Source organism: Podarcis gaigeae (assembly GCF_964106915.1).
Source record: "Podarcis gaigeae genome assembly, chromosome: 11".
Taxonomy (NCBI): Eukaryota; Metazoa; Chordata; class Lepidosauria; order Squamata; family Lacertidae; genus Podarcis; species Podarcis gaigeae.
Window position 1 is genome coordinate 62255769 of NC_139687.1, and position 26660 is coordinate 62282428.

Consider the following 26660-nt stretch of genomic DNA (forward strand, 5'->3'; position numbering starts at 1 on the left):
GCAGAAAACTAGATCTTTGTTCCATTTCTGGGCTGCATCACGTTTCTTCTTGGGCATGTGAGCTACTTCCGCACCAAATTCCCGGAGACCCCTGCACGGGGAGTATTACTCACGACAGCAGTTTGTTTGTTTCTAGGTAATTAAAAGGCCATGAAGGAAGAGTTATATGTTGTAGGCAGCCTGCTGCTCCAAGATAAACATACAGTTTTATCAAGGATGAATATCATGCCTGGCCCAGGCCGTTTGTTTTCCTAGCTCCAGACCATTACGCAGTCATAACGGATGCTTCCATTAATGTTATTGCCGTTGTATAAAATAATGCCGTTAAATATCCCCAGAAGGAAGGAATTAGTGTGCTGGTAAGCTGGCCCTGCCACTTCAGGACTTTGCTAGTCAGCAGCCGTTGCTGGGAAAATCAATTCCAAAAGGATCTTAAAAGGAGATAAATTAGGCATATCAGTCCCTCGGAAGATTCATTTCAATAAAATACAGCATAAATCACACCTGGAAACAGTGGGCAACCCAATCAGAAGCGCTGGTGGCTTCAGCGAACCTTGCACAGGGAGCGTCTCGCTGCTGGAGAATCCTAATTATCTTAGGATATTTATTTGCTGACACACAAACTTGTAACACTCCCTTTGCGCAGTGACACAGTGCTTCTCCGAAGAATCAGGGCCCGCATAAAAACAGCTCTCTTCCTATAATCAGTTAAGTCTCTTGATTTACTGGAGGACATTATTCATATTATTATTTCATTGCATTTAAACACCACTTCTTTCCTTCAAGGAGCTCAAGGTGCTGTCCATAGTTTTTCTCTCCCCTGTTTTGTCCTCACAACAACCCTGTGAGTTAGGGGAAGGCTGAGAGCGAGGAACTGGCCCAAGATCACAGCATAGACAGTGCCCTTCGCTCGCTAAGTTTTAGGAGAAAGAATTGAGCTGTGTAAACATGACTGAGCGGAAAAAGATAAAATTTCCAGAGGAAAATATTCTTTTGAATTATGTACCTGTCGTGTGGCATTTGACAACTGGACAACGTAAATGGATTCTTTTGTGCCCTTACTATGGCCAAAAGACATATGGATGCACTAAAAGGATAAATCCTTGTCCCCCTTCAGTCAATGGATTGAAAATATGACAACCCTCGCAATTTATGAACGGATTGCTTGTAGGCTATGTACAGACAAGTATAAAGATATTTGGAACGTGTTTATAAAAAAAATATATCTGGGTATGAATAACACTACAGTGGTACTTTGGGTTACAGACGCTTCAGGTTACAGACTCCACTAACTCAGAAATAGTACCTCGCATTAAGAACTTTGCTTCAGGATAAGAACAGAAATCGCGCAGCGGCAGCGGGAGGCCCCATTAGCTAAAGTGGTGCTTCAGGTTAAGAACAGTTTCAGGTTAAGAACAGACCTCTGGAACAAATTAAGTTCTTAACCTGAGGTACCACTGTATCTATGTATTTGGATAATAATAACATTGATATACCTATATACGCGGGTGGGTGCTGTGGGTTAAACCACAGAGCCTAGGGCTTGCTGATCAGAAGGTCGGTGGTTCGAATCCCCGCGACGGGGTGAGTTCCCATTGCTCGATCCCTGCTCCTGCCAGCCTAGCAGTTCAAAAGCACATCAAAGTGCAAGTAGATAAATAGGTACCGCTCCAGCGGGAAGGTAAACGGCGTTTCCATGTGCTGCTCTGGTTCACCAGAAGCGGCTTAGTCATGCTGGCCACATGATCCGGAAGCTGTACGCCGGCTCCCTCGGCCACTAAAGCAAGATGAGCGCCACAACCCCAGAGTCAGTCACGGCTGGACCTAATGGTCAGGGGCCCCTTTACCCTTTACCTATGTACTAGACAAGCATATATGGAACTGTAGTTGTTTGCATATATAACACTATAATATACCTTCCCCCTTTAATTTCTTTTCTATTTCTATTTTATTTTGTTCAACTGAAAAATTTATTAATAAAAAAGTGATTAAAAAAACCACAGCACAGACAGTTCAGTGTGGGTGAATCTTCTCAAGTTGAGGAGCCCAGCAGAGTTGAGTTCCAAAAGCACAGTCAGGGACGGAGTAGAGCAGGCTTCCTCAACCTTAGCCCTCCAGATGTTTTTGACCTACAACTCCCATGATCCCTATCTAGCAGGACCAGTGGTCAGGGATGATGGGAATTGTAGTCTCAAAACATCGGGAGGGCCGAGGTTGAGGAAGCCTGGAGTAGAGTATAGATGATGATGATGATACTCTTGCAACTTTTTTAGTTGGCATCCGCACATCTTGGAAGACAATGGAAGAGTGCGCCTTCAAGGATGAAGTCAAACCTTTGGAGACTTATAGCACTTGCTGTGGCTGTAGAGACTGATAGCGGAGCAATGTTGAGCATTTTCAGCTCACTGTCCATGATGGTTGGACAACCTAGGATACAAGGTCCTGACATTCCAGCTTGCTAGGTGCCAAAGGGTTTGTTTTTTGCCTGGTGCAGTAGTTCGGTCCACTTGTCGAGTGATACGCTGAGCTAAATTTTAATTGATTAATGAGTTTTGATATTTTGATTTCAAGCTTCCACAAGGGTAAAAATAATCTGGAGCAGGCATATATTCTTACTTTTTGATTATGCATGTCTATATTTAATGGCAAGCATCATCCTGGAAGAGGCATTCATCTTTGAAATATTTGCCCTAGGATCATTCGGTATTTAGGCACACATACTTCAATAAATTATAACAGGTTAGGGAGCTCCACTAAGGCTGCAGTCCTAACCTCCCTTACTTCCTGGGAATAAGGCCCATTGATTTAAATGAGGCTTACTTCTGTGTAGGATTAGGATTGTACTGCAAGTCCGTGGCTTCTCTGGGCAATTCTAATTCCACAAAAAGAACCCCAGCAGATGTTAAATGTGATAGGTTACTAGACAGCAGCTATGTCTGTCATGGGTGACTGTCTGCCAAGGGTTAGTTTGACAAGATTACAGAATTGCTTCTTATGGATAAGATGCCTGCAGAGATCAAAGCCATCTGAACTTAAAAATGTGACATTCTTGAAAAAATGGTTTGCACTGATGAATTATGGAGCCTTGAAGACAGAAATATGGAGACAAACCAAGAAGATTATGCTTCAGGTTTTTTCCCCAGTGTTGCTCCCAGTAGTGCTTAATCGTATAGAAGTCATAGTTTATGGAAGTTTGTACAAGCGCAAAGTTATCTCTGTTGCTCCAGCTTCAAGATATAACACAGACGCCCAACTTAGGAACAGACTCACAGACTGAATCTCAGCTGCTGAACTGGTGTGCCTTAATCACTTATATAGACAGCACTGTGCTGTTACCATAGCAACTGTCTTCGCTGACCTTGTACCTGTTAGCTTATCTAATACATGGAGTGGTTTGTGCCCGTGAAAGAAACCAACCCCTTTCTTCATGAGTCCAGGGCCCTGCAGGAACTGATTTCTTTCCGCAGGGCCTGTAAGACAGAGCTGTTCCACCTGGCCTTTGGCTTGGAATCAACTTGATCCCCTCCCCCTCTATCCTTTTCCCTTTCTCCTTCTGTAATGGAACTCCTATTTGGGGACTTCCCTGGCTTTTTTCTGGCCCTCGTAGGACCAGTCTGGATACTTGGCCTTGATGAAGATTTGACATTTTCATCCCCAAAAAGTTTTTGATTTGAGTTTCTACCGAAATGAGGCTGCATTTTAATGTTGTATTTTAATCTTGTTTTTAAGTTGTATTTTAATCAATTGTTTTATACCTGGTGTTAGCTGCCCTGAACCCAGTCTTGGCTGGGGAGGGCGGGGTAAAAATAAAATTTATTATTTATTATTATTCATGTCCAGTTCCTCCAACAGAGAGGTATGCAAGGGAGTCCAGTGGCAGAGGTCTTCCGTCTAATTCCTCTTCTTCCAGCACTGCAGGGGTATGACCCTTCTCTCTGTTTTGTTTTTCCTCCCAACAGAGTGATGACATCACCAAGGTGACGAAGGCAGCAAAGATTGTGGAGAGGATGGTCAACCAGAACACCTTTGACGACATTGCCCAAGGTGTGCGACACCTTTGGAGTAACCAGGAGTCCAATTTTTTTGTTCCCATATTTTGTTCAAATCACCGCAAATCCACACTCCTCCAGTTTCTAGCTCCTACCTTTCCCTCCCTCCTTAACAGTTCACCGACGAGCACCAGTGAATGTGTGCAGTGATGTAGCAGGATTCTCCAGGTTCAAATGGATTCCCCTTTGCGCTGCGATTTAATTAAATGTGTGTGTGCTCATCAGTAACAGAAGAGTGGTGGTGGTGGAATAGAGATTGCATATGCTCCCAGTCTGAGATTAAATTTGAGAAATTATCCAAGTTAAACTGGAAAGCAGGCAGAGTGGAGTGCAGGACAGAACAAGCCCATAGCACAATACCGGTAATACTGGAATGGACTTCCCTCATTGCAGCGGGTTGGGCTAGATGACCCTTGGGGTCCCTTCTCAATCTCTCATTCTTTGATTCTCAGATGTCAGTGTCTGCTGCACAGTTCTGCTTGATCTCTCAGCGGCTTTTGATACCATCGACCATAACATCCTTCTGGACCGTCTTGACGGGCTGGGAGCTGGGGGCACTGTCATACAGTGGTTCCACTCCTTCCTCCTGGGCCGTGTTCAGAAAGTGGTGTTGGGGGATGAGTGTTCAGACCCCTGGGCTCTCACTTGTGGGGTGCCTCAGGGTTCTGTCCGCTCCCCCACGCTTTTCAACATCTACATGCACCCGCTGGGAGAGATCATCAGGGGGTTTGGGCTGGGTGTTCATCAATATGCAGATGATACCCAGCTCTACCTCTCTTTCAAATTCGAACCAGTGAAGGCGGAGAAGGTCCTGTGTGAGTCTCTGGAGGCGGTTGGACGATGGATGGCAGCTAACGGATTGAGATTGAATCCTGACAAGACAGAAGTTCTGTTTCTGGGGGACAGGAGGCAGGCAGGTGTGGAGGATTCCCTGGTCCTGAATGGGACAACTGTGCCCCTGAAGGAGCAGGTGAGCAGCCTGGGAGTCATTTTGGACTCACAGCTGTCCATGGAGGCACAGGTCAATTCTGTGTCCAGGGCAGCTGTGTACCAGCTCCATCTGGTACGCAGGCTGAGACCCTACCTGCCCGCGGATTGTCTCCTGCTTAGACTACTGCCATGAGCTCTGCGTGGGGCTACCTTTGAAGGTGACCCAGAAACTACAACTAATCCAGAATGCGGCAGCTAGACTGGTGACTGGAGTGGCCGCCGAGACCACATAACACTGGTCTTCAAAGAATTACATTGGCTTCAAATGCAGCATAGGCATAGAATGTCTCTGAGCTCAATTCAAGTGTTGGTGGTGACCTTTAAAGCCCTAAACGGCCTCAGTCCAGTATACCTGAAGGAGCGTCTTCACCCCCATCGTTCTACCCGGACACTGAGGTCCAGCACCGAGGGCCTTCTGGCAGTTCCCTCTCTGCAAGAAGCCAAGTTAAAGGGAACCAGGCAGAGGGCCTTCTCGGTAGTGGCACCCGCCCTGTGGAACACCCTCCCACCAGATGTCAAAGAGAACAATAACTCCCAGACTTTTAGAAGACATCTGAAGGCAGCCCTGTTTAGGGAAGCTTTTAATGTTTGATGTATTACAGTATTTTAATATTTTGTTGGAAGATGCCCAGAGTGGCTGGGGAAGCCCAGCCAGATGGGCGGGGTATAAATAATAAATTATTATTGTTGTTGTTGTTGTTATCATTATGCCTGAATCAAGTGAAAACTGGCGCTGACCGTAGATCATGTTGGCCCAGCCGTACATGGATCAAAAACCTATTTCTGAATGTGATTGTTCCCCTTCCTAGATTTCAAATACTTCGAAGACACATCTGATGAGTACAGGGATAACCTGGGGACCCTCCTTCCACTGTGGAAGTTTCAGTATGATAAAGCCAAGAGACTGGCAGTCACTGCCCTCTGCTGGTGAGTCGATTCCATGCAGCTTTCAATTGCTTCATTAAGAGCGCGTCGAAAGGAGGGCATGCCTTTGGTATCGCCTGGGTTGCTTCTGCTTCATTGCTTGGGGATTCAAACAAAATTTTGCGCAGAAGTGGGTGAAAGAGACCTGCTTGAGCTACCCAGTTAGTCTTCCTTTTTAATGTCACTCTCATGCGTTTGCTGGGAACAAATGGGCTTTTCTGGAATGCATTTATGGAAGTTAGAGTAACATTCCACCAGCTTGAAAACAGCTGCCTTCAGGTGACCACGCAAAGACATTTTTGCAAAAGGTAAAGGGACAATAAAGCAGAGGTGGCTTACTAAACGGCCTCTGCCCAGTATATCTGAAGGAGCGTCTTCACCCCCATCGTTCTGCCCAAACACTGAGGTCCAGCTACGAGGGTCTTCTGCCTGTTCCCTCATTGCGAGAAATGAGGTTACAGGGAACCCGCCCTGTGGAACACCTTCCCATCAGGTGTCAAAGAAATAAACAACTATCTGACAGCAGCCCTGTTTAGGGAATACTAATACTAATACTAATACTAATAATAATAATAATAATAATAATAATAATAATAATAATTTATTTATATCCCACCCATCTGGCTGGGTTTCCCCAGCCACTCTGGGCAGCTTCCAACAGAACACTAAAATACAATAACCTATTAAACATTAAAAGCCTCCCTAAACAGGGCTGCCTTCAGATGTCTTCTAAAAGTTTGGTAGTTATTTTTCACTTTGGCATCTGGTGGGAGGCTGTTCCACAGGGTGGGTGCCACTACCAAGAAGGCCCTCTGCCTGGTTCCTTGTAACTTGGCTTCTCGTAGCGAGGGAACCGCCAGAAGGCCCTCAGAGCTGGATTTTAATGTTTAACAGACTATTGTATTTTAATATTTTGTTGGAAGCCACCCAGAGTGGCTGGGGAAACCCAGCCATATGGGTGGGCTATAAATAAATTATTATTATTATTATTATTATTATTATTAACCAGATGTTGCTGAACGAAATGCATACCGTGATTTTTTAAAATCACTGATTGCAATATGTAAATGTAATCCCTTAATTAATCAGTGTAGTTGTTTAGTTTAAAATCCAGCGAGATGTTCTAAAGATCTTCAGTTGGTTCAGAGTCTCAGTTATTATAAGCCCATTTAAACATATTTCTGACAATATGCATCTTGCCCTTTCCCTCAGCTTCTTCTTGGCCTCCAATCAAAAGGGAGACATTCTTATTGGCAGGGGGAAAGGGGGCGCAGTCTTACGGTTTGGGGTCCTTCTGACAGCCTGTTGCATGGCTCTGGGATTCCACAGCTAATCCAGGGGGTGACAGAAACAGAGGAAATCATTCTTTGTGTTCATTCCAAAGAAAAAATACGAGCATAAGAAGTGCCTGCTGGACCAGCATCCTGTTCTCTGGGAAACTCAAAAGCAGGATTTGGGCACAAGAGCTCTCTTTCCTCCTTTGGTTTGGGCAAGAAATCATATTTTGGTTCCATACCTTGCCACATTCTTCCTTGATTCATCCCCCTGGTGTGCACAAATCAGCTTCACAGCAAAAATCACACATTGTTGTATTTTAATTAGCTAGTTAATTAATTTGGCTCTCTGAAAACTGTCAATCGACATAAGGAGCAACAGTCAGCAAATACGCTTGATTGGTTAGCATATTCCTGAACAAGCAACAAGCACATTCCACAGGGACAAAATCCTCTTTAAATTGAAGCAGAGTTCAGAATTTGAGAAACAACTTTCCTGACTATCCTTATTAGTCCTGGTTAATGTTGTCAACAATATTTGCTAAATTCAGTGGTTTTCCAGGAAATAGCCAGTCTCGTTGTTTTGCCACCTATCGCCAGGTTCATAGCATTCCTGGAAATTGTAAGGTTATTTCTTTTAGGAGCATAGGTAAAATGTTTTACTGTCCATGAGGCCTTGTGTTGTCTCCGCCGATGGCAAGTTCCTCTGTAGACTCTGTGGTGGAGGCCTTTCGCATCACATTATACCAGATCCTTTTAAGCTGGAGATATCAGGGATTGTACGTGAAACCTTTTGTATGCAAAACATTTATGTACTCTAAAGGCAAAGGTAAAGGGACCCCTGACCATTAGGTCCAGTCGTGGCCAACTCTGGGGTTGCGGCGCTCATCTCGCTTTATTGGCCGAGGGAGCCGGCATACAGCTTCTGGGTCATGTGGCCAGCATGACCAAGCCGCTTCTGGCAAACCACAGCAGCACACGGAAACGCTGTTTACCTTCCTGCCGGAGCAGTACCTATTTATCTATTTGCACTTTGACGTGCTTTTGAACTGCTAGGTTGGCAGGGTACTCTCATTTTCCTACTCATATTGAAATACTGCCCCTCAGTGAGGCCAAACTTGGATTCACAAAATGTTTAGGGGAATGCGTACCCCCAGAAAAAAGCACTGTCTCTATTACTGACCAATGGACGCTGGCTTTAATGAACTGTGCCTCCATCTCAAAGCTTCTAGCAGCCAATAAATCTTCCTAACAAGCTGAACTAGAAGCTTAGTCAGGAGGTCATAGAGGCCTTTAATATCAAATATGAATGCGTGTAAAGGGATGTAAATCTAAATCTGTGCTCCACATCCATAAGCACTGGGCGAGGGTCCCATATTTTTTTCATCTGGCTTAAAATATTCCGGAGGAATTTTCCAAAGTGCCTGAACTCACAAAGCCCACATTGACACACCGCTGTTCATAAGTGTCTCCAGGAACACGGTCCTCATCTGTAGACCCACAAACGTCCATTCAGATGTGAAGGAAATAAGCAGCTATCTTATCTTTAAAAGACATCTGAAGGCAGCCCTGTTTAGGGAAGATTTTAATATTTAATGCTGTATTATTTTGAACACTTGATTGGGAGCCGCCCAGAGTGGCTGGGGAAACTCAGCCAGATGGGTGGGGTATAAATAATATATTATTATTATTATTCACGGGCACAGTATAAGCATGTGTCGCTGCATACCATTTAGGTGGCTTAAATGCTAATGGCCCTATTTTTCTTACAGGAACCCCAAGTACAAGGATTTGTTCATCGTGGGACACGGCTCTTGTAAGTTAGTTTGAAAATGAGACGATAGAGATTCTTCTTAACTGATAGTGCAAGGAGAGCTTTTCAAACGGTGTACCTGCCAGGGCTGATGTGTTTCCTCCTGGACCAAGCCTGCCCACTTCTGACACATAGGACACCTTGTCTCTTTCTTCTCTGTGCTGTCTGCTGAGTCCGGCTATTCTTACTGCTCCTTGCCTCTGGGCTTTGGGGGAAGGCATAGCCAATGCATATCAAAACAGTCTTCTTTTTTCACTTGCTGAGCAAGCTGTGCTCACTGCTGTCAATACTGAGCCTTGCTGACTGGACCAAGGAGGTGACGCAGGGTCTTGCCTCTGGCTCGATCCCTGACAGCCTCATATCTTCACCCTGGCACTTTCAAGGATCTGGAGCCAGGCTTATTTTACTTCCTTCTTATGCTACTCTAAAATGTCAGAGCGAAGAAGCAGAATACTTTTGTGCTTCTGTTGGTGTGCAGGTGCACAGCCTGGGAGTCACAGCTGTCCATGGAGGCACAGGTCAATTCTGTGTCCAGAGCAGCTGTTTATCAGATCCATCTGGTACGCAAGATGAGACCCTCCCTGCCCGCGGACTCTCTTGCCAGAGTGGTGCATGCTCTAGTTATCTCCCACTTGGACTACTTCAACGCACTCTACTTGGGGCTACCTTTGAAGGTGACCCGGAAACTACAATTAATCCAGAATTAATTCTGCAATTAATCCAGAATGCGGCAGCTCGACTGGTGACTGGGAGTGGCCGCCGGGACCACATAACACCAGTCCTGAGAGATCTGCATTGGCTCCCAGTACGTTTCCGAGCACAATTCAAAGTGTTGGTGTTGACCTTTAAAGCCCTAAACTGCCTCGGTCCAGTATCCCTGAAGGAGCGTCTCCACCCCCATCGTTCTACCTGGACACTGAAGTCCAGCACTGAGGGCCTTCTGGCGGTTCCCTCCCTGTGAGAAGTGAGGTTACAGGGAACCAGGCAGAGGGCCTTCTCAGTGGTGGCACCCACCCTGTGGAACGCCCTCCCATAGATGTCAAAGAGAAAAACAACTCCCAGACTTTTAGAAGACATTTGAAGGCAGCCCTGTTTAGGGAAGCTTTTAATGTTTAACAGACTATTGTATTTTAGTGTTGTGTTGGAAGTCACCCAGAGTGGCTGGGAAAACCCAGCCAGATGGGAGGGGTATTATTATTATTATTATTATTATTATTATTATTATACTTTCTGCCAAAACCCACCCAACTTTCCTGAGAAAACCTGCTTTCTTTCCTTTCTGACCATTGGCATTTGTTGTTATCGTAAGTCTACATGTGCGTACACGTGTTTTGCTTACGTGGTGGCATGGACAGGCACACGTAGCTTAAGGAAGTTATGCTGCAGCCCCCAACTCTTCCCCACTCAACTCACAAATGGAACCAGAGTGCAAGGCATTCAGGTGCCTCTGCCAATGACCTTCTCACTTTCTGCTGATCCTGTCATTTCTCATTGGGACAGTCAGGAGAAGGAGAGGAGCGGCGCTGCTACGCTGTTGAAAACTTGTCCAGATAAGCCCATAAGAACCATCACCTGCAAGATGAGGCCCATAGGCTGCTCAGTCCAGCATCTTGTTCTCACAGTGGCCAACCCAATGCCTGTGTCAAACCAGCAAGCAGATTTGAGCACGAGAGCACTTTCCCCCTCCTCTGGTTTTCAGCAACTAATACAGCCAGCAACCATTTTCTGCTGGGGTTTTGTTCCTGGCCCCCCACTCACATTCCATCCTGCCCTCTTCCGGGTCCAAAACAAAAGTAACATGCAAACCAAAACACAGCCATCCTTGGAAATAGACGTTTACCCAGATTTTGAAGTGCTGTTCTGCAGCCAACTAGTGTGTACAAATAATGCATATACTAGACTAAAGGTATACATATACGTATATGGTAAAGATACAAAACAAGCAGGCATAATGTACAAAAACGTGTTGTTATTAGGGGAAATTGCTTTGCAGATAGTTCTACGGCAGGCAAAATTATAAAGAGAAACTGGCACTAAAATGTGGGTGAATTTTCATAACGGCATTAAAAACAAAAAAAGCGCATTCATGTGGAAATGTGGGAAACCAATGGCTGCAAAAATGAGAAACAGAGAGAATCCGAAATGGACAGATTTCCCCATCCTCACCTGAGGCTTTGGTGAGCCACTGCCTATCAGACTAAAGCAGATCTAACCCAGTTACAAGGCAGTTTCATGGCTTGGCCACAGGACAGGTTTCATCTGACAGCCACTTGGCTGTGTGGCGAGTTGCACTTTGAGTTGGATATTTGGCCAGGCATAGCTTCTGGTTGTGTGAAGGAGCTGGGAGATGCTTGAGTTGGGAAAGTGAAGGCATTGCCCACTGGCAGGGCGACCAACCTGATGGTGTCGTAAAGTCTTGTGAATCATCATTTGTTGTTGTTTAGTCGTTTAGTCGTGTCCGCCTCTTCGTGACCCCATGGACCAGAGCACGCCAGGCACTCCTGTCTTCCACTGCCTCCCGCAGTTTGGTCAAACTCATGCTGGTGGCTTCAAGAACACTGTCCAGCCATCTCGTCCTCTGTTGTCCCCTTCTCCTTGTGCCTTCCATCTTTCCCAACATCAGGGCCTTTTCCAGGGAGTCTTCTCTTCTCATGAGGTGGCCAAAGTATTGGAGCCTCAACCTTCAGGATCTGTCCTTCCAGTGAGCACTCAGGGCTGATTTCCCTAAGAATGGAGAGGTTTGATCTTCTTGCAGTCCATGGGACTCTCCAGAGTCTCCTCCAGCACCAGAATTCAAAAGCATCAATTCTTCGGTGATCAGCCTTCTTTATGGTCCAGCTCTCACTTCCATACATCACTACTGGGAAAACCATAGCTTTAACTATACAGACCTTTGTTGGCAAGGTGATGTCTCTGCTTTTTAGGATGCTCTCTAGGTTTGCCATTGCCTTTCTCCCAAGGAGCAGGCATCTTTTAATTTCGTGGCTGCTGTCACCATCTGCAGTGATCATGGAGGCCATGAAAGTAAAATCTCTCACTGCCTCCATTTCTTCCCCTTCTGTTTGCCAGGAGGTGATGGGCCCTGTGGCCATGATCTTTGTTTTTTTGATGTTGAGCTTCAGACCATATTTTGCGCTCTCCTCTTTCACCCTCATTAAAAGGTTCTTTAATTCCTCCTCACTTTCTGCCATCAAGGTTGTGTCATCTGCATATCTGAGGTTGTTGATATTTCTTCCGGCAATCTTAATTCCGGCTTGGGATTCATCCAGCCCAGCCTTTCGCATGATGAATTCTGCATATAAGTTAAGTAAGCAGGGATACAATATACAGCCTTGCTGTACTCCTTTCCCAATTTTGAACCAATCAGTTGTTCCATATCCAGTTCTAACTGTAGCTTCTTGTCCCACATAGAGATCATCATTAGATCAGGCTAAAGACTCTCCTGCCTGATTGCTGGAGGTTGCAGATTAGCCTTTGCAAATCAGCCTGAATGAATGCTCTAATGCAATCCCTTGTACTAATACATTTCCAAAGCATAAAGCATCGCTAGGCACGTGTGAAGCTCACGACCCTCATTAGACTGCACGGCCTCTGAACAAATATAGCACATGGAGAATAATGTCCCGAAGTGTGTCGTCAATCCTAGCCAGAAGCTGGATTGCAGTTCAGTCATTTAAGTTCTTCGATACTTTGCCTAATTTCTTCCAGGCCAGCCGGTATATCAATTTCATTTTTAATTGGCCAGCAATGTAGCCCCATCCTGTGGCATTTATGAACAAGGAGGGAAATAAGGAGATGGAGCCTGAGAAAACTGCAGCACAGCGAATTACAGGCAAGGAGCACGAACAGGCATTGGATCTGCACCCTCCAGTGGGTGGCAGTAGATCCCTATGGATCCCTCACCTGCCATCACTGATGCCTGTAGGACGGATGGCCCCTCCTCAGTGCTGTGGGGCTGTGACTCTGCCTCTTCCCCATCTTATTCCACACTGGGAGTGAGGAATAAGCTTGCCTTCATGTCCATGAGGGCTAGGAACTTTTATTTTCTTGAGGTTCCTGGGATGCTGAATTCCTATGCCCAGTACCATGTTATAATTTTTATTCCATTTTTGAAAATGCTTATAAACCAGTTCTTGTGGCAAAAATGGATTGCCTGTCTCAGTCCCAATTCAAGTCCTGGGCGTATAACCTTTAAAATACATTTTGGGAATTCGTGTTGCATTTCTTTGGGTGCCCTTTTACCCTCAAAAGAGCCTCATGCGTCTTTGTGCCGTCGTCATTCCTGGGATGATATCCTTTTAAACACGAACTGTTTCATGAATGCAGACACAGGAATAAGGAAGAGTTCTGTTCAGAACTTCTTCCAATGCAAAGCATATTGCGCAGCCTGCAGTTTAGTGAGTGGCTGTTCCCACTTTGAAGCAGGGGCTATTTTTGCTCAGAAAAGCACCTGTATTTCAGTCGTAAGGCCGCTGAGTGCTAGAGAAATCCCTAACAATGAGCTTGTAGAGGAGCAATAAGAACATCGGTTTGCAATGAAGTGCTATAGCCTTACAGCAAGAATGTGCTGTTCCAGTCACTGGCTGTTTATGTTCAAATTATCCTTCAATTTCAAAGCACTTTACTGCTCCTACTCAAAGAGGAACCTTCCTGTTTATCTTTGCTTCTAACATGGGAAGACTCTTCGCAGATGGAACAAAAAATGGGGCTGAGCTGCTGGTTCCAGTGAACAAGACATGGAGCTTATTTCATTTATTCATTCTTTATTTTGAACTGTTCCAACCTCCTTTTCATCACCGCCAGTTTCAGCGTACAGGGCAATTTAAACACATCCAGAGAGTTGTTCTTGCTGTTGTTTAGTCGTTTAGTCGTATCCGATTCTTCGTGACCCCCTGGACCAGAGCACGCCAGGCACTCCTGTCTTCCACTGCCTCTTTTTGGTCAGGCTCATGTTTGTAGCTTCGAGAACACTGTCCCACCATCTCGTCCTCTGTCGTCCCCTTCTCCTTGTGCCCTCCATCTTTCCCAACATCAGGGTTTTTTCCAGGCAGTCTTCTCTTCTCATGAGGTGGCCAAAGTATTGGAGCCTCAGCTTCACAATCTGTCTTTCCAGTGAGTGTTGCCTTTGTCCATGGAGTTTTCTTGGCAGGGATACTGGAGTGGCTTGCCAGTTCCTGCTCCAGGTGGATCACGTTTGGCCAAAACTCTCCACTATGACCTGTCCATCTTGGGTGGCCCTGCACGGCATAGCTCATAGCTTCTCTGAGTTATTCAAGCCCCTTCACCATGGCAAGGCAGTGATCCATGAAGGGTATCCAGAATAAGCAATCCTAATTAAAAAGCCTGGAAAGAACATAAGTGGTGCCTGAAAATCTGCCACAATGGCCCATCTAGTCCAGCCAGCCAGAGGTCCCAAAGGGAAACCCGTAAGCAGGATTCGAACACAAGAGCACTGCGTCAATCTGTTCTGTGGATCCTACTGTCTTGATACAAATTGATGGACAATCAAACCATGACTGAGCCCCCATACAGATTGCGTAGGTCAAATATGGCAACGCTGCAAAGCTCCCATGCTCATGGATGGATCTTATTCTAACTAGGTAGAATCTCAAGTGTCCATACTGGCCTGTGTGTTCTCTGAAGACAAATGGAAAAGGTTTTGTGTTTTTTTGGAGGGGGAGGAAATGACAAGGGCCGGGGGTGGGGGGGAGATTCAAGCTGGGCAACATGGAAGCTGCTTGAAGGAGGTAATTTCATGCTCCGAAATAACCTGGATCAGTGGTTCCCAATTAGCATGTTGCTGATGATACCAAAGTTGTAGGTTCAACTCCTGTATGGGACAGCTGCATGTTCTTGCATTGCAGGGGGTTGGACTAGATTATTCTCAGAGTCTCTCCCAATTCTGTTGTTTGTTGTTTAGCCGTTTAGTCGTATCCGACTCTTTGTGACCCCATGGACCAGAGCACGCCAGGCACTCCTGTCTTCCACTGCCTCCCGCAGTTTGGTCCAACGCATGCTGGTAGCTTCGAGAACACTGTTCAACAGGGTCTTTTCCAGGGAGTCTTCCAAAGTCTTGGAGCCTCAGCTTCAGGATCTGTCCTTCCAGTGAGCACTCAGGGCTGATTTCCTTCAGAATGGATAGGTTGGATATTCTTGCAGTCCATGGGACTCTCAAGAGTCTCCTCCAGCACCAGAATTCAAAGCATCAATTCTTCGGCGATCAGCCAGCTCTCACTTCCATAAATCACTATTGGGAAAACCATAGCTTTAACTATACGGACCTTTGTTGGCAAGGTGATGACTCTGCTTTTAAAGATGCTGTCTAGGTTTGTTGTTGCAGCATCTCCCAACTCAACAATTCTATGATTCTATGATCAATAGTTCTCCCTAATTATTTCCAGGCTACAAGGGATGGAAACTTGCTTATCTTCTTTAAGCAAAGGTTGGTTTTCCCTCGGCTGTATTCCAATCAAGTGGTGAATCTGAGAACACAGAAAACTTCACTTGTCTCTGGCTAGAGAGAAAAAGAGAAGGAAGCAACTTTCTTTCTGGTCTGCCCCCAGACATTCCAAGTTTGTTGCACCACAGGCTCCTTCCTCAGTGTGCAAATCTCACCTGTCATATTTCTTCAGTTCGCTCTGGAAAGAGCCAATTTATTTTCCTTCTTTAGAAGGCCTCCTTATCGCTTTTCACATGCTGCTCCCCAGCTGATGAAGATGCAATCCCAAACTGACTAATTCAGTTCCAGGCCTTCGCTGCTTTGCATCCAGAGCTTCAGCTTCAGATAGGCTCTGGGGCTTTGCGGAGATTGCTGCTAATCTCAGTTAATTTGTCGGGTGAAGTTCAGTTTACTGTTTTGTGCAGACGCACACACATGTGTACATGGGTGCTCATGAGAAAGCATATTCCCTGTGAATGGCTGTGTTCATGCTTCACTGTGTATTTGATGTGTTTCCAATGCTTGGCTTTTAATCTGTGTTCAGACAATACAGTGGTACCTCGGGTTACATTTGCTTCAGGTTACAGACTCCACTAACCCAGAAATAGTACCTCGGGTTAAGAACTTTGCTTCAGGATGAGAACAGAAATTGTGTTCTAGCATCATGGCGGCAGCAGGAGACCCCATTAGCTAAAGTGGTGCTTCAGGTTAAGAACAGTTTCAGGTTAAGAACAGACCTCCGGAATGAATTAAGTACTTAACCCAAGGTACCACTGTATTAAGGGACACGGGTGGTGCTGTGGGTGAAACCACAGAGCCTAGGACTTGCCGATCAGAAGGTCAGCAGTTCGACTCCCCGCAACGGGGTGAGCTCCTGTTGCTCGGTTCCAGCTCCTGCCAACCTAGCAGTTCGAAAGCACATCAAAGTGCAAGTAGATAAATAGGTACCACTCCGGCGTGAAGGTAAACGGCATTTCCGTGTGCTGCATTGGTTCACCAGAAGTGGCTTAGTCCTGCTGGCCACATGACCCGGAAGCTGTACGCCGGCTCCCTTAGCCAATAAAGTGAGATGAGCGCCGCAACCCCAGAGTCGGCCACAACTGAACCTAATGGTCAGGGGTCCCTTTACCTTTACCTTTACCACTGCATTCTCCAAAATGCATATGCACCCTGTAGTTGCACAAAATGCTACTGTCCGATGCCCTGTCTCTCAAACCAGCTTCACATTGCTCAGATGCCTTAAAGCACTCATAATTTCTCTAGCCAAGCTGTGAACACCTTTGCATGGGATGAAGGCTCCCCACTCCCTTCAAGCCCACCAAACGCACAGAAATGAATGTAAACACTAAAGAGACCTTGCCGGGGTGAACAGTTAATGTGGAAAGCTGTGAAACGGCATTGGGGAAAAACTCCAGCAATTTCAGTGTGCTCTAAGGCAGTCACATGAACACACCACCAATGTTAGAGGAAAGCTGGCAATCTGCAATCAGCTCACTGTGGTGTTTGGCTGTGATTGCAATTATCAGTTTATCTAGCCTTACATAATCAGCGCTCCAAGCCTGCCTCTTGATAGATGATGTATCGGGGGGGGGGGGAGTGTTCCTAGCCCATCATATTTCCCTTTATGATAATGCAATTATGTTGCTGTTTTTACATGTTGAAGCAATATTTCTCACACCTCTTGAAACCCCATCTTTCTAAACTTACTCAACCCCTTCTAGGGAGCCTAACCCTGTACCACCAGCTGGAGGGGGGGCAGGTAGCCCTGGAGACTTCAGATCAGCCCTGGCAGTCTAGCAACCCTGCACCTGTCTGTTTGGCAGAGAAGTGCATAGTGATTTCTGCATGCAGGTGTTTGCGATAGCAGCCTGCAGTTGTGCATTTGAAGATGTCTGGACAGGGAGACTGGCCTGGCACTAGCGTTCGAAGAGGAACAAAGCAAAGCATTCATTTAACTCCCCACTTGAGAAACCTCACGCCAAGGAAACAAGTCCAAAACATCTCAAGGGCACCAGGTTGTGGAAGGCTGACATGTACAAATTAGATGTTTTGCACCGAAGCTCCTCTCACTTGTCTGGTTGCTGCAAATCACAGAGCGCTTCTAAGAATCTGGAGCTAACAAAAGCTTTTGCCACTTGATGGCACTGTTAAATATTTAGTGAGCAGTAAGCTGGGGGGAAAAACAGAATGTTAAAAATCCTTGTAAAAGATAGCACATCCAGGAGGTTCAAACAAAACCAAGCACTAAAGTGATATACTCAACTATCTAATTAGAGCTTGTCACTCTAAAGAACTTTCCCCATGGATGCTATCTGCAGCTAGGATTTCAGTAGTCCAGCCACGAAAATTTTTGAAAATCTAGATTTGTCTTCGTGGTATAAAAACTCATAGACTTTGGCTATTGCTGAAAAAATAACATACAAATTGTAGATGTCCAGAGTGATGCAGAACCCAGCTTCTATATCATCTTATGCTTCATACTTAGATGATCAACATTCACCATTCGTTCCAGCTTGAAAAATATGCATATATTACTGTGTTTCTCCTTCTCCTCCTCTTTGGTATGACATAATATCCCTGCTACTATTCTTTTGGGTTGTTAGTAATTGTCGCTATGCTTCAATAAAACTTTTTTTTATTTTTTTTAAAAAATTAATTAAATTGAGAGGACGGAAATGCAAGCGCTAATTTACTTCATTGTCTTTCATTATATCTCTTGAGTATGTGATAATGCTAGTTAATGCTCATTTGGTTCTACTTCCAGAATTGTTTTCCTGCAAGGAGGCTGATTCCTGTGGCTTAACCATGTCATGGGGTTGTAGACACGCTGGCTAAGAATGCCCTCTGCATAGGAAGAACATAATAAATTGCCTAATATGAATCCCGACTACTGGTCCATTGTCTACATCAGGCATAGGCAAACTCGGCCCTCCAGATGTTTTGGGACTACATCTCCCATCATCCTTGACCACTGGTCCTGTTAGCTAGGGATGATGGAAGTTGTAGTCCCAAAACATCTGGAGGGCTGAGTTTGCCTATGCCTGGTCTACAGGGACAGGGGCTTCTCCCTACCTGGGAATCACAGTTGAAATCAATTGTGATCATGGTGAAATCACTACTTGGCATTGAATAGTAAAGGTAAAGGGTAAAGGGACCCCTGGCCATTAGGATTAGGTCCAGTCGTGACCAACTCTGGGGTTGCGGAGCTCATCTCGCTTTAGTGGCCGAGGGAGCTGGCGTACAGCTTCCGGGTCATGTGGCCCGCATGACTAAGCCACTTCTAGCGAACCAGAGCAGCGCTCGGAAACGCCGTTTACTTTCCCACCGGAGCGGTACCTATTTATCTACTTGCACTTTGACGTGCTTTTGAACTACTAGGTTGGCAGGAGCAGGGACCGAGCAACAGGAGCTCATCTCGTCGCGGGGCTTCAGACCACTGACCTTCTGAACGGCAAGTCCTAGGCTCTGTGGTTTAACCCACAGCGCCACCCTTTTGGCATTGAATGGAGGCACGTAAAATGCTCCAGGATCATGGAAGATTTTAAGATGGCCCACCAGCATAAATTAGGCCCGAGCTTGCCAACTAAACAGCTTAAACATACCCTAAAGAGAGTCTCTTTCCTTTCTCCTGTTGTTGAAGCAGACCGATAGCAATCCCTTCAGCCTAGTGTCTGGCTCAGCAAGACATCTGAAGCTGGGCTCATGGTTTAGCTCTCTCAAGGCCCATTTATGAGCAGTAGCTAAGCTTTTGCTTCTGTTTTACAGCTCATGGTTTATCCTGGAGAGCTAAGCCATGAGCCTGGGGTTCAGATAACAAACCAAGCCAAACCATGGCATAGCTCAGGTTGCATATCAGCAAGATGACTGGGCTGAAGGAACCTCAGTTTTTCCCTTCCAGAGCCCAGAGCCTGCATGCTTGCGTGTTTGGCTTATCACGATGTGCAAACCAGGCTAGCATAAGGTGTCATGCAAAAAGAGGTGTCAGAGGACAGACCATCACCCTGGAGTGGAATGACTGATTGTACCTCCACTTTTTTTAAAACAGAAAACAAAAGCCAGCAAACTTGTGACTGACGGCAGATGCACTTAAATCTACTTTAAATGTATGAAGCAGATTCAGTGCACGTTTTAAGCAAACAGTTTCTGCACAGAGGATCCTGTAAACTGGTTTGTTTAGGGTTGCCATATTTCAAACAGTGAAAATCCGGACCCCAAGTTTGCCGACATGGGTTGCCATGTGTCCAGATTTTCCTGGACTTCTTTGGGAGAGGGGGCAATTTCTGTCTGCACACTGCTACCAACCACAGTATGTCTAGAAATTCTGGATGTATGGCAAGCCTAAGTTAATGGTGCCACAGAAGCTGTTTTAGGGGGGCATAGCGGGTATGGTTGCACTGGTCACTGCGCAGCAGGGGGTGCCAAAATGCTCTATAATGGAGCATGAGAGGCGCAGAGGGGGCACATTCTAGCAATGCAAAAGGTGCAGCTGAAATTTGAGAGCCCAAAATCTGCCACTGATGCTGGGAACTGTAGCTCTGTGATAAGAAACTACAGTTCTTGTGATTCTTTGGGAACTTCGTGTGCTTTCAATGTTAGTTGAATATGCGTTGCACTCATTCTCTCTCTCTCTTTCTCTCTCTCTCTCTCTCTCTCTCTGTGTGTGTGTGTGTCCGTGTCCACATCTATTTAAAACTTGCCAACTTTCATATGACTTGTTTGAATCAGTAGCTTTCCACATTCAGCCCTTTGGAAAATTTCTTCTGTATTAGGGCTTCTTACTTTTAAGGGAAGGGCTGATTCTGTGATGCTTTTATTGTAACGATCTGTGAACTTTTATATGTATATTGTATATTTAATGATAATGATAATAGGCTGCAGAAAAAGGCACTGGAAGCTTCTCACCTGGGCTAGTATGCTAATGAAATGTGGCAACAAATTATTCATTTGAGTTTTCCCAAACCTCTCACATTTCATAACTTGATATGGTGGACTTTAATGAGTGCCTTTAAAAAACCCACAAATATCACGAGCAAACTAAGGAGGAAACAAGTCAGAATGCAGCAAGTTAGCACTACATTCCACCTAAGGGGTATCTTGATAAAAGTGTTACGGTGCCAAAAATGAAAGACAAAAGCAAAACTTGTCAACGTAACTTCCCTAATTCAGACTAGTGAGCAAGTTGGGGAAGTCTGGCAGGAGATTTGCCCCCAAGAAGACTGGTTTTGCATCCTAAGACGTATTCATAAAGCAGCTGAATTCACCCTGATTTCCTAAACTTGATAAAAAAAATTGCGTCATGATCCACAAGATTAAGAATTGCAAATGCCAAAGACGCACACTAATGCAATCCCAGTTTGGAGTTTGCATGAAACAAACTGTTCCAAACAGAAGCCTATCTATCTGAAAATCCAGAAAATAGGAGTCTGTGGTGCTTCTCAGCAGTCTATGCTTTTGTCCATCTGTTCTTGCAGCATCAAAAGGGGGCAGATGGTCCCAATCTCCTTAATGTGGTTTTATAATAGCCAGAGGCTGCTTTCATGCATCAGTCCCCATCACAGCACTTTCTCAAGGCTGAATGTACTAGTTCCTTTAATATTTCTTGGTATGCCTTTCATTCGCAAGTGTCCTTCTCCTTACAGAGGCATATACTAGGGTCTGATTCACCAGTAGTCATGGAAATTACTGCTTTCGTGATGAGTAAGGGGTAACTTACGCGAATGAGAAATGTAGTAGCAGCCGTCCGGAAGATTAGATCTTGCTTTGAAAAATATTTTCCGAAATGCAGTTGTGACCTTACACTTGCTCCTGCTTCTCTTGTGGTCCATGTGTTCATGCTCTGGGTGGTCCTAATTAATTTATTCACTCCTGGTTCTCTGACTTCTCTTTGAAAGTTCTATAATTTGAATGGAGTTGGGTGTATGGAAACCCACTATAAGGTTAAAAAAAAAGGTAAAGGACCCCTGGATGGTTAAGTCCAGTCAAAAGCGACTGTGGGGTTGCGGTGCTCATCTCGCTTTCAGGCCAAGGGAGCCGGTGTTTGTCCACAGACAGTTTTCCGGGTCATGTGGCCAGCAGGACTGAACCGCTACTTGTGCACACAGAACCGTCATGAGTGCCAAGAGTGCATGGAAACACTGTTTACCTTCCCGCCGCAGCGGTACCTACTTATCTACTTGCACTGGCGTAGTTTCGAACTGCTAGGTTGGCAGGAGGTTGGAAATAGCAATGGGAACTCACCCCATTGTGGGGTGCTCCAATCAGCAAGCCCAAGAGGTTCAGTGGTTTAGACCACAGCACCACCCGCACCCACTATAACACACACTGGATAGGGTCATGTTACTGGGAGAAGACCAAAAGTTCCTGCCTAAGGCAGCACTTTTGTTGATGCAGCAGGAAACATGCACAAATCCGGAGCAGAATTCGCTAAGATGGTGGGATGGCATCTTGTACGCCTCCTTCCGGCAACTCTTGCAGCCAAGCTGGTACCAAGTGTATTTCTCTACATTCCTTTGTATGCGAGCAAGCTTGCCAGCCCAGTCCCTTTGTCTAGGTCATGGTTTTGGATGACGGGTTAAGCACCATTATTAGTATAACCAAAGATGTGCTATGGATTAAATAGGTCCTCCCCCCCCCCCCCCGCTGCTAGGGAGGAGAACAATAACTAAGAGTGTTGTGTGTGAACTGAGCTGGGAGCTGTCACTGTCCAGTTCACGGGCGATCGAAGTCCCGGCTGGGGACGTCAGAACCAGGGGCAAGATGGCGGGGTGGGAGCAGGAACAGGAGTCCAGAAGCCAGGAGTCAGGAAGCCAAGAGTCTGAGGGTCAGAGAGCCAGGAGTCACGAAGTCAGGGGTCCGAGGATCAAGAAGCAAGGAGTCACGAAGTCAGCGGTCCGAGGGTCGAGGAGCAGGGAGTCACAAAGTCAGGGGTCCGAGGGTCGAGGAGCAGGGAGTCACGAAGCCAGCAGTCCGAGGGTCGAGGAGCAGGGAGTCACAAAGTCAGGAGTCCGAGGATCAAGAAGCAAGGAGTCAAGGAACCAAACACAGCAAGGCAGGGAACGTGTTGCTGTGGCCAAGAGCCGAAGGCAAAATGCTGACCTTATATCCCTTCCCGGCTCTTGCCACCAGGTGCTGTGAGTTACCAATCGACCTCACCTGTGAGGCTCCACCTTGCCTCTTCAGAACAAACTTGGGAAGGCCCCAGTCCTGCAGAGTCCTATTGGTCACAAGGCCTGACTTCTGCACGCACACCTGACAGAAGCTGGCTGGAAGCTGGAGATGCAGAGACCAGCTTGCTCAGTGCTGGATCCAACCCTGTGACTAATGGGGAAGCAGGATCTGTTGGGGTACAAATGCTGTGAGTCCCTCCCACCTTATTCTCAGGTTGTGCATATGTGTAAATAAAACCACATCTCCTAAAGCCATCTCAGTGTCTGCTGACCTTCATTCCCAGGAAACCAAACCTGGGCAGGTGCAGGAGTCCCTCGCTTCTCTCACCTCTCAGAGTTTGGGGAGGCGTGTAACAATAATAATTTACAAAGCTGAGAATGAACTCAAGACAGAAGCTGAGGTCCCCCCCCCCCCATAGCAGTGCATATGGGATGTGGCGGAAGGCTAAGAAATTTCTATCAAGGGATAAATGTGCTTCCTGCACAGTGAGCGCTAGAAGATGTTCTGCGCTGGTGACAGCAGCAGCAGCGAGTAAATTTCCCGTTATGGATTGAGTCGCCTCCAGGATTTCCATTTGAGCTGTGGAGTTTAGCAACCCTCTGCCTTTGCTCCTGGTATCCCCATCTCGACCAACATTTTTTTCTTTTTTGTTGAGCGCTGGAATTATTCACTTAAATTGTTCACTTCATTGGCTCCCAGTACATTTCTGAGCACAGTTCAAAGTGTTGATCCAGACCTTTAAAGCCTTAAATGGCCTTGGTCCAGTATATCTAAGGAGCGTCTCCACCCCCATTGTTCTACTCGGACACTGAGGTTCAGCTCCGAGGACCTTCTGGAGGTTCCCTCAGTGTGATAAGCCAAGTTACAGGGAACCAAACAGGGCCTTCTCAGTAGTGGCACCTGCCCTGTGGAATGCCCTCCTACCATATGTCAAGGCAATAAACAACTATTTTACATTTAAAAGACACCTCAAATTTCCCTGTTTAGGGAAGTTTTTAATGTCTGCCACTGTATTGTTTTTGATATTTGGTTGGAAGCCGCCCAGAGTGGATGGGAAGACCCAGTCAGATGGGCGGGGTATACATTATTATTATTATTATTATTATTATTATTATTATTATTATTATTATTATTATTTTATATTAAATGCACAAGGAACTGGAAACAATAAGGGAGAAACCCCAGGAGGAGAAAGAGGAATAGATGCTGTGTGGGGTCTAGGTGGGTGGGAAGAGGGATAAGGGGAAATAAAATTTGCTTCAAGACTTGTAACAGCCCTGTGTGTGTCTGTGTGTGTGTGTGTGTGAGAGAGAGAGAGAGAGAGAGAGAGAGAAAGTATTGCTTCTTTACCAGCAAGGTTCACCAAGGGCATGGGGGCAGATTTAGCAAGAATATGGCAGAGTGCATTATGATGGCCAAGATGTTGGCAGCTAGTGGCTCAGCTTCTGCGCGTCTGATTTTTAATGACCCTGGGACTGCAGAATGGAAGGGAGGCAGCCTCTGGTCTCTTCCACAAGCCTGGGGCCTGTTGGCTTGTGGGTATATGCATACTTAAAGGCAGGGAGATTTAAAGATGTTTATCTTAAAAGCTTCGAGTGATCTACAACTCTCTTGAAATTTCTGGAAGTGTTAAACATCTGTGGAAAAAAAGAGTTCTTATTAGATTTATAATAGTAGTCTTTTTTGCTGCTTTTTAAAAGCTGTATTTCAGATTTTTGTTTTTGTGGTTTAACTTTTTACGTACTTTTCAAATGCGCTTTTTAATGTACTCTTACTTCTTGCTGCCCAGAAACTTTAGTTCTTGGGTAGCCTTTAAATAAATGTCTCCCAATCCATTCAGATCATATGACACTGCTGAGATCAAGTACCTTCAAAAATTGGTACCTGAATTTCTGCACTTTTCTCTTCCCTTCTCTTCTTCCCCCCCGTTACGCTTATAGGTAACAAGTCTCTTCTCTTTTAATTTCTATACAGGTGCAAGTTGTTGTTGTTGTTTTACAGATCTAACCTGGTGTAAGAGCCTTCATCTTTCATCAAGGCACCAAATCTGAGCCTTGACCTACCTTACATTTAGAATTCCTCTTGTCCAATCCACCCAAATTCCTTTAAAGCAAATATAACCCTAAGGGGTTGTCAGTGTTTGTAAATGAAAAAGGTTCTGACCTCCTTTGCCTGGTCCTCAGACCCTAGTTGGCACAAAGAGTACTTTGCAGAATGCTGCTTTTATTCTTAAAAGTCGTCTTCTCCAACCACGACTGACAGCTTTATACATATCAAACGCAACCAGCTTTCTACCATCCAACCAACCCACACCCAACACTAACATTGACCACTCTATATATACAGGTACAATTTGTAGGCTGCTGACTCATGCTAACTTAGTTCTTTTAGCATTGAAGAAACAGCGGCCAATTTTTAGCTGTGACAAGGGTCTTGGTTGTCCACCTGCTCCCCATCTGGGCTGCCTGTTGGGGCCATCCACACCAGCAACTTGCAGATTTCCCTGCCAGGAGCTGAGGGTGATGACGGCCACTAGCTGAGATGGGCCTTTGAAGATGCAGCTCCTTGATGCTCCAGGCCAATTGACCCTTTCTTTCTCTCTCTCTTGCCCAGACGACTTTGTGAAGCAGAGTCGAGGGATGCTCCTGCTATACACCTTGAAGAACCCCTCTTTCCCGGAGTACATCTTCAACAGTGAGAGCGGCATCATGTGCCTCGACATCCACGTGGACCACCCCTACCTGATTGTGGTGGGTTTCTACGATGGCAATGTGGCCATCTACAACCTCAAGAAGCCCGCCAGCTCCCAGCCTGGCTACAAGAGCACTGCCAAGTCTGGCAAGCACACCGACCCCGTGTGGCAGGTGAGTGGAGTGGCCCCCTTGCTCTTTCTGAAAACCGGCTTGATCCCCGGATAAATCGCAGTGTCTCACCAAGGCATTCCCAGCCAGTGTGGTGTAGTGGTTAAGAGCGGTGGACTCGTAATCTGGTGAACCGGGTTCGCATCTCCGCTCCTCCACATGCAGCTGGTGGGTGACCTTGGGCTTGTCACACTTCTCTGAAGTCTCTCAGCCCCACTCACCTCACAGAGTGTTTGTTGTGGGGGAGGAAGGGAAAGGAGAATGTGAGCCGCTATGAGACTCCTTAAAGGTAAGGGGACCCCAGACCATCAGGTCCAGTCGTGACCGAGCGTGCAGCGCTCATCTCGCTTTATTGGCGAAGGGAGCTGGCGTTCAGCTTCCAGGTCATGTGGCCAGCATGACTAAGCCGCTTCTGGTGAACCAGAGCAGCGCATGGAAACGCTGTTTACCTTCCTGCCGGAGCGGTACCTATTTATCTACTTGCACTTTGATGTGCTTTTGAACTGCTAGGTTGGCAGGAGCAGGGAATGAGCAACAGGAGCTCACCCCGTTGCGGGGATTTGAACTGCCGACCTTCTGATCGGCAAGCCCTAGGCTTTGTGGTTCAACCCACAGCCCCACCTGCGTCCCTTCTTTGAAACTCCTTAGGGTAGTGATAAAGCGGGATATCAAATCCAAACTCGTCTTCTTCTTCTCTTCTTTAAAAGACGTCGGCACGACATTAACATATATAAATCTTCCCAGCTATTGAATATTGTTCAGCATATATCTCTGTACCTTTCCTTTCTTCCTCTCCTGCACCCTCTTTTCTGAAAATGAGTCTTCCTGATATGGTGCAGCAATAAGAGCGCTCTTTGAGAAGGGAGCAAGGAGTGCCATCAATAAGGCTTCTCCTCATCCCAGAGGGGAGGGGTAGTGAGCAGGAGCAGCTTCCGGGGGGGGGGGGCAGGGGGTGTGACCAGCTCCCTGCTCCTGATTGCTTCTTCTGCCGCGGCCAAGCCTTCCAGCCAACCAATAGGGCCGGCTGGTGGGCGGGGCTAAATGCGTTTAAACAGCTGCGGCAGCGCTCAGCTCCCAGCCTGTTCCTGCTTTCTTCGGATCTCCTGCCCTCCCTCCCTCTTAGGCCAGCTTCTTTTTGCATAT

At 46.1% G+C, this 26660-nt stretch overlaps 1 protein-coding gene across 1 annotated transcript in view; it reads left to right on the forward strand.

Annotated features, from left to right (window-relative positions):
* The window catches only part of DNAI1 (dynein axonemal intermediate chain 1), a 152813-nt gene that overhangs the window by 39008 nt on the left and 87145 nt on the right, over nt 1-26660 (forward strand). The window contains exons 10-13 of the mRNA XM_083702694.1: nt 3960-4044; nt 5849-5966; nt 9010-9053; nt 25270-25520. Coding sequence (XP_083558820.1) covers nt 3960-4044; nt 5849-5966; nt 9010-9053; nt 25270-25520 — 498 coding nt within the window. The remainder of the gene's footprint in view (nt 1-3959; nt 4045-5848; nt 5967-9009; nt 9054-25269; nt 25521-26660) is intronic.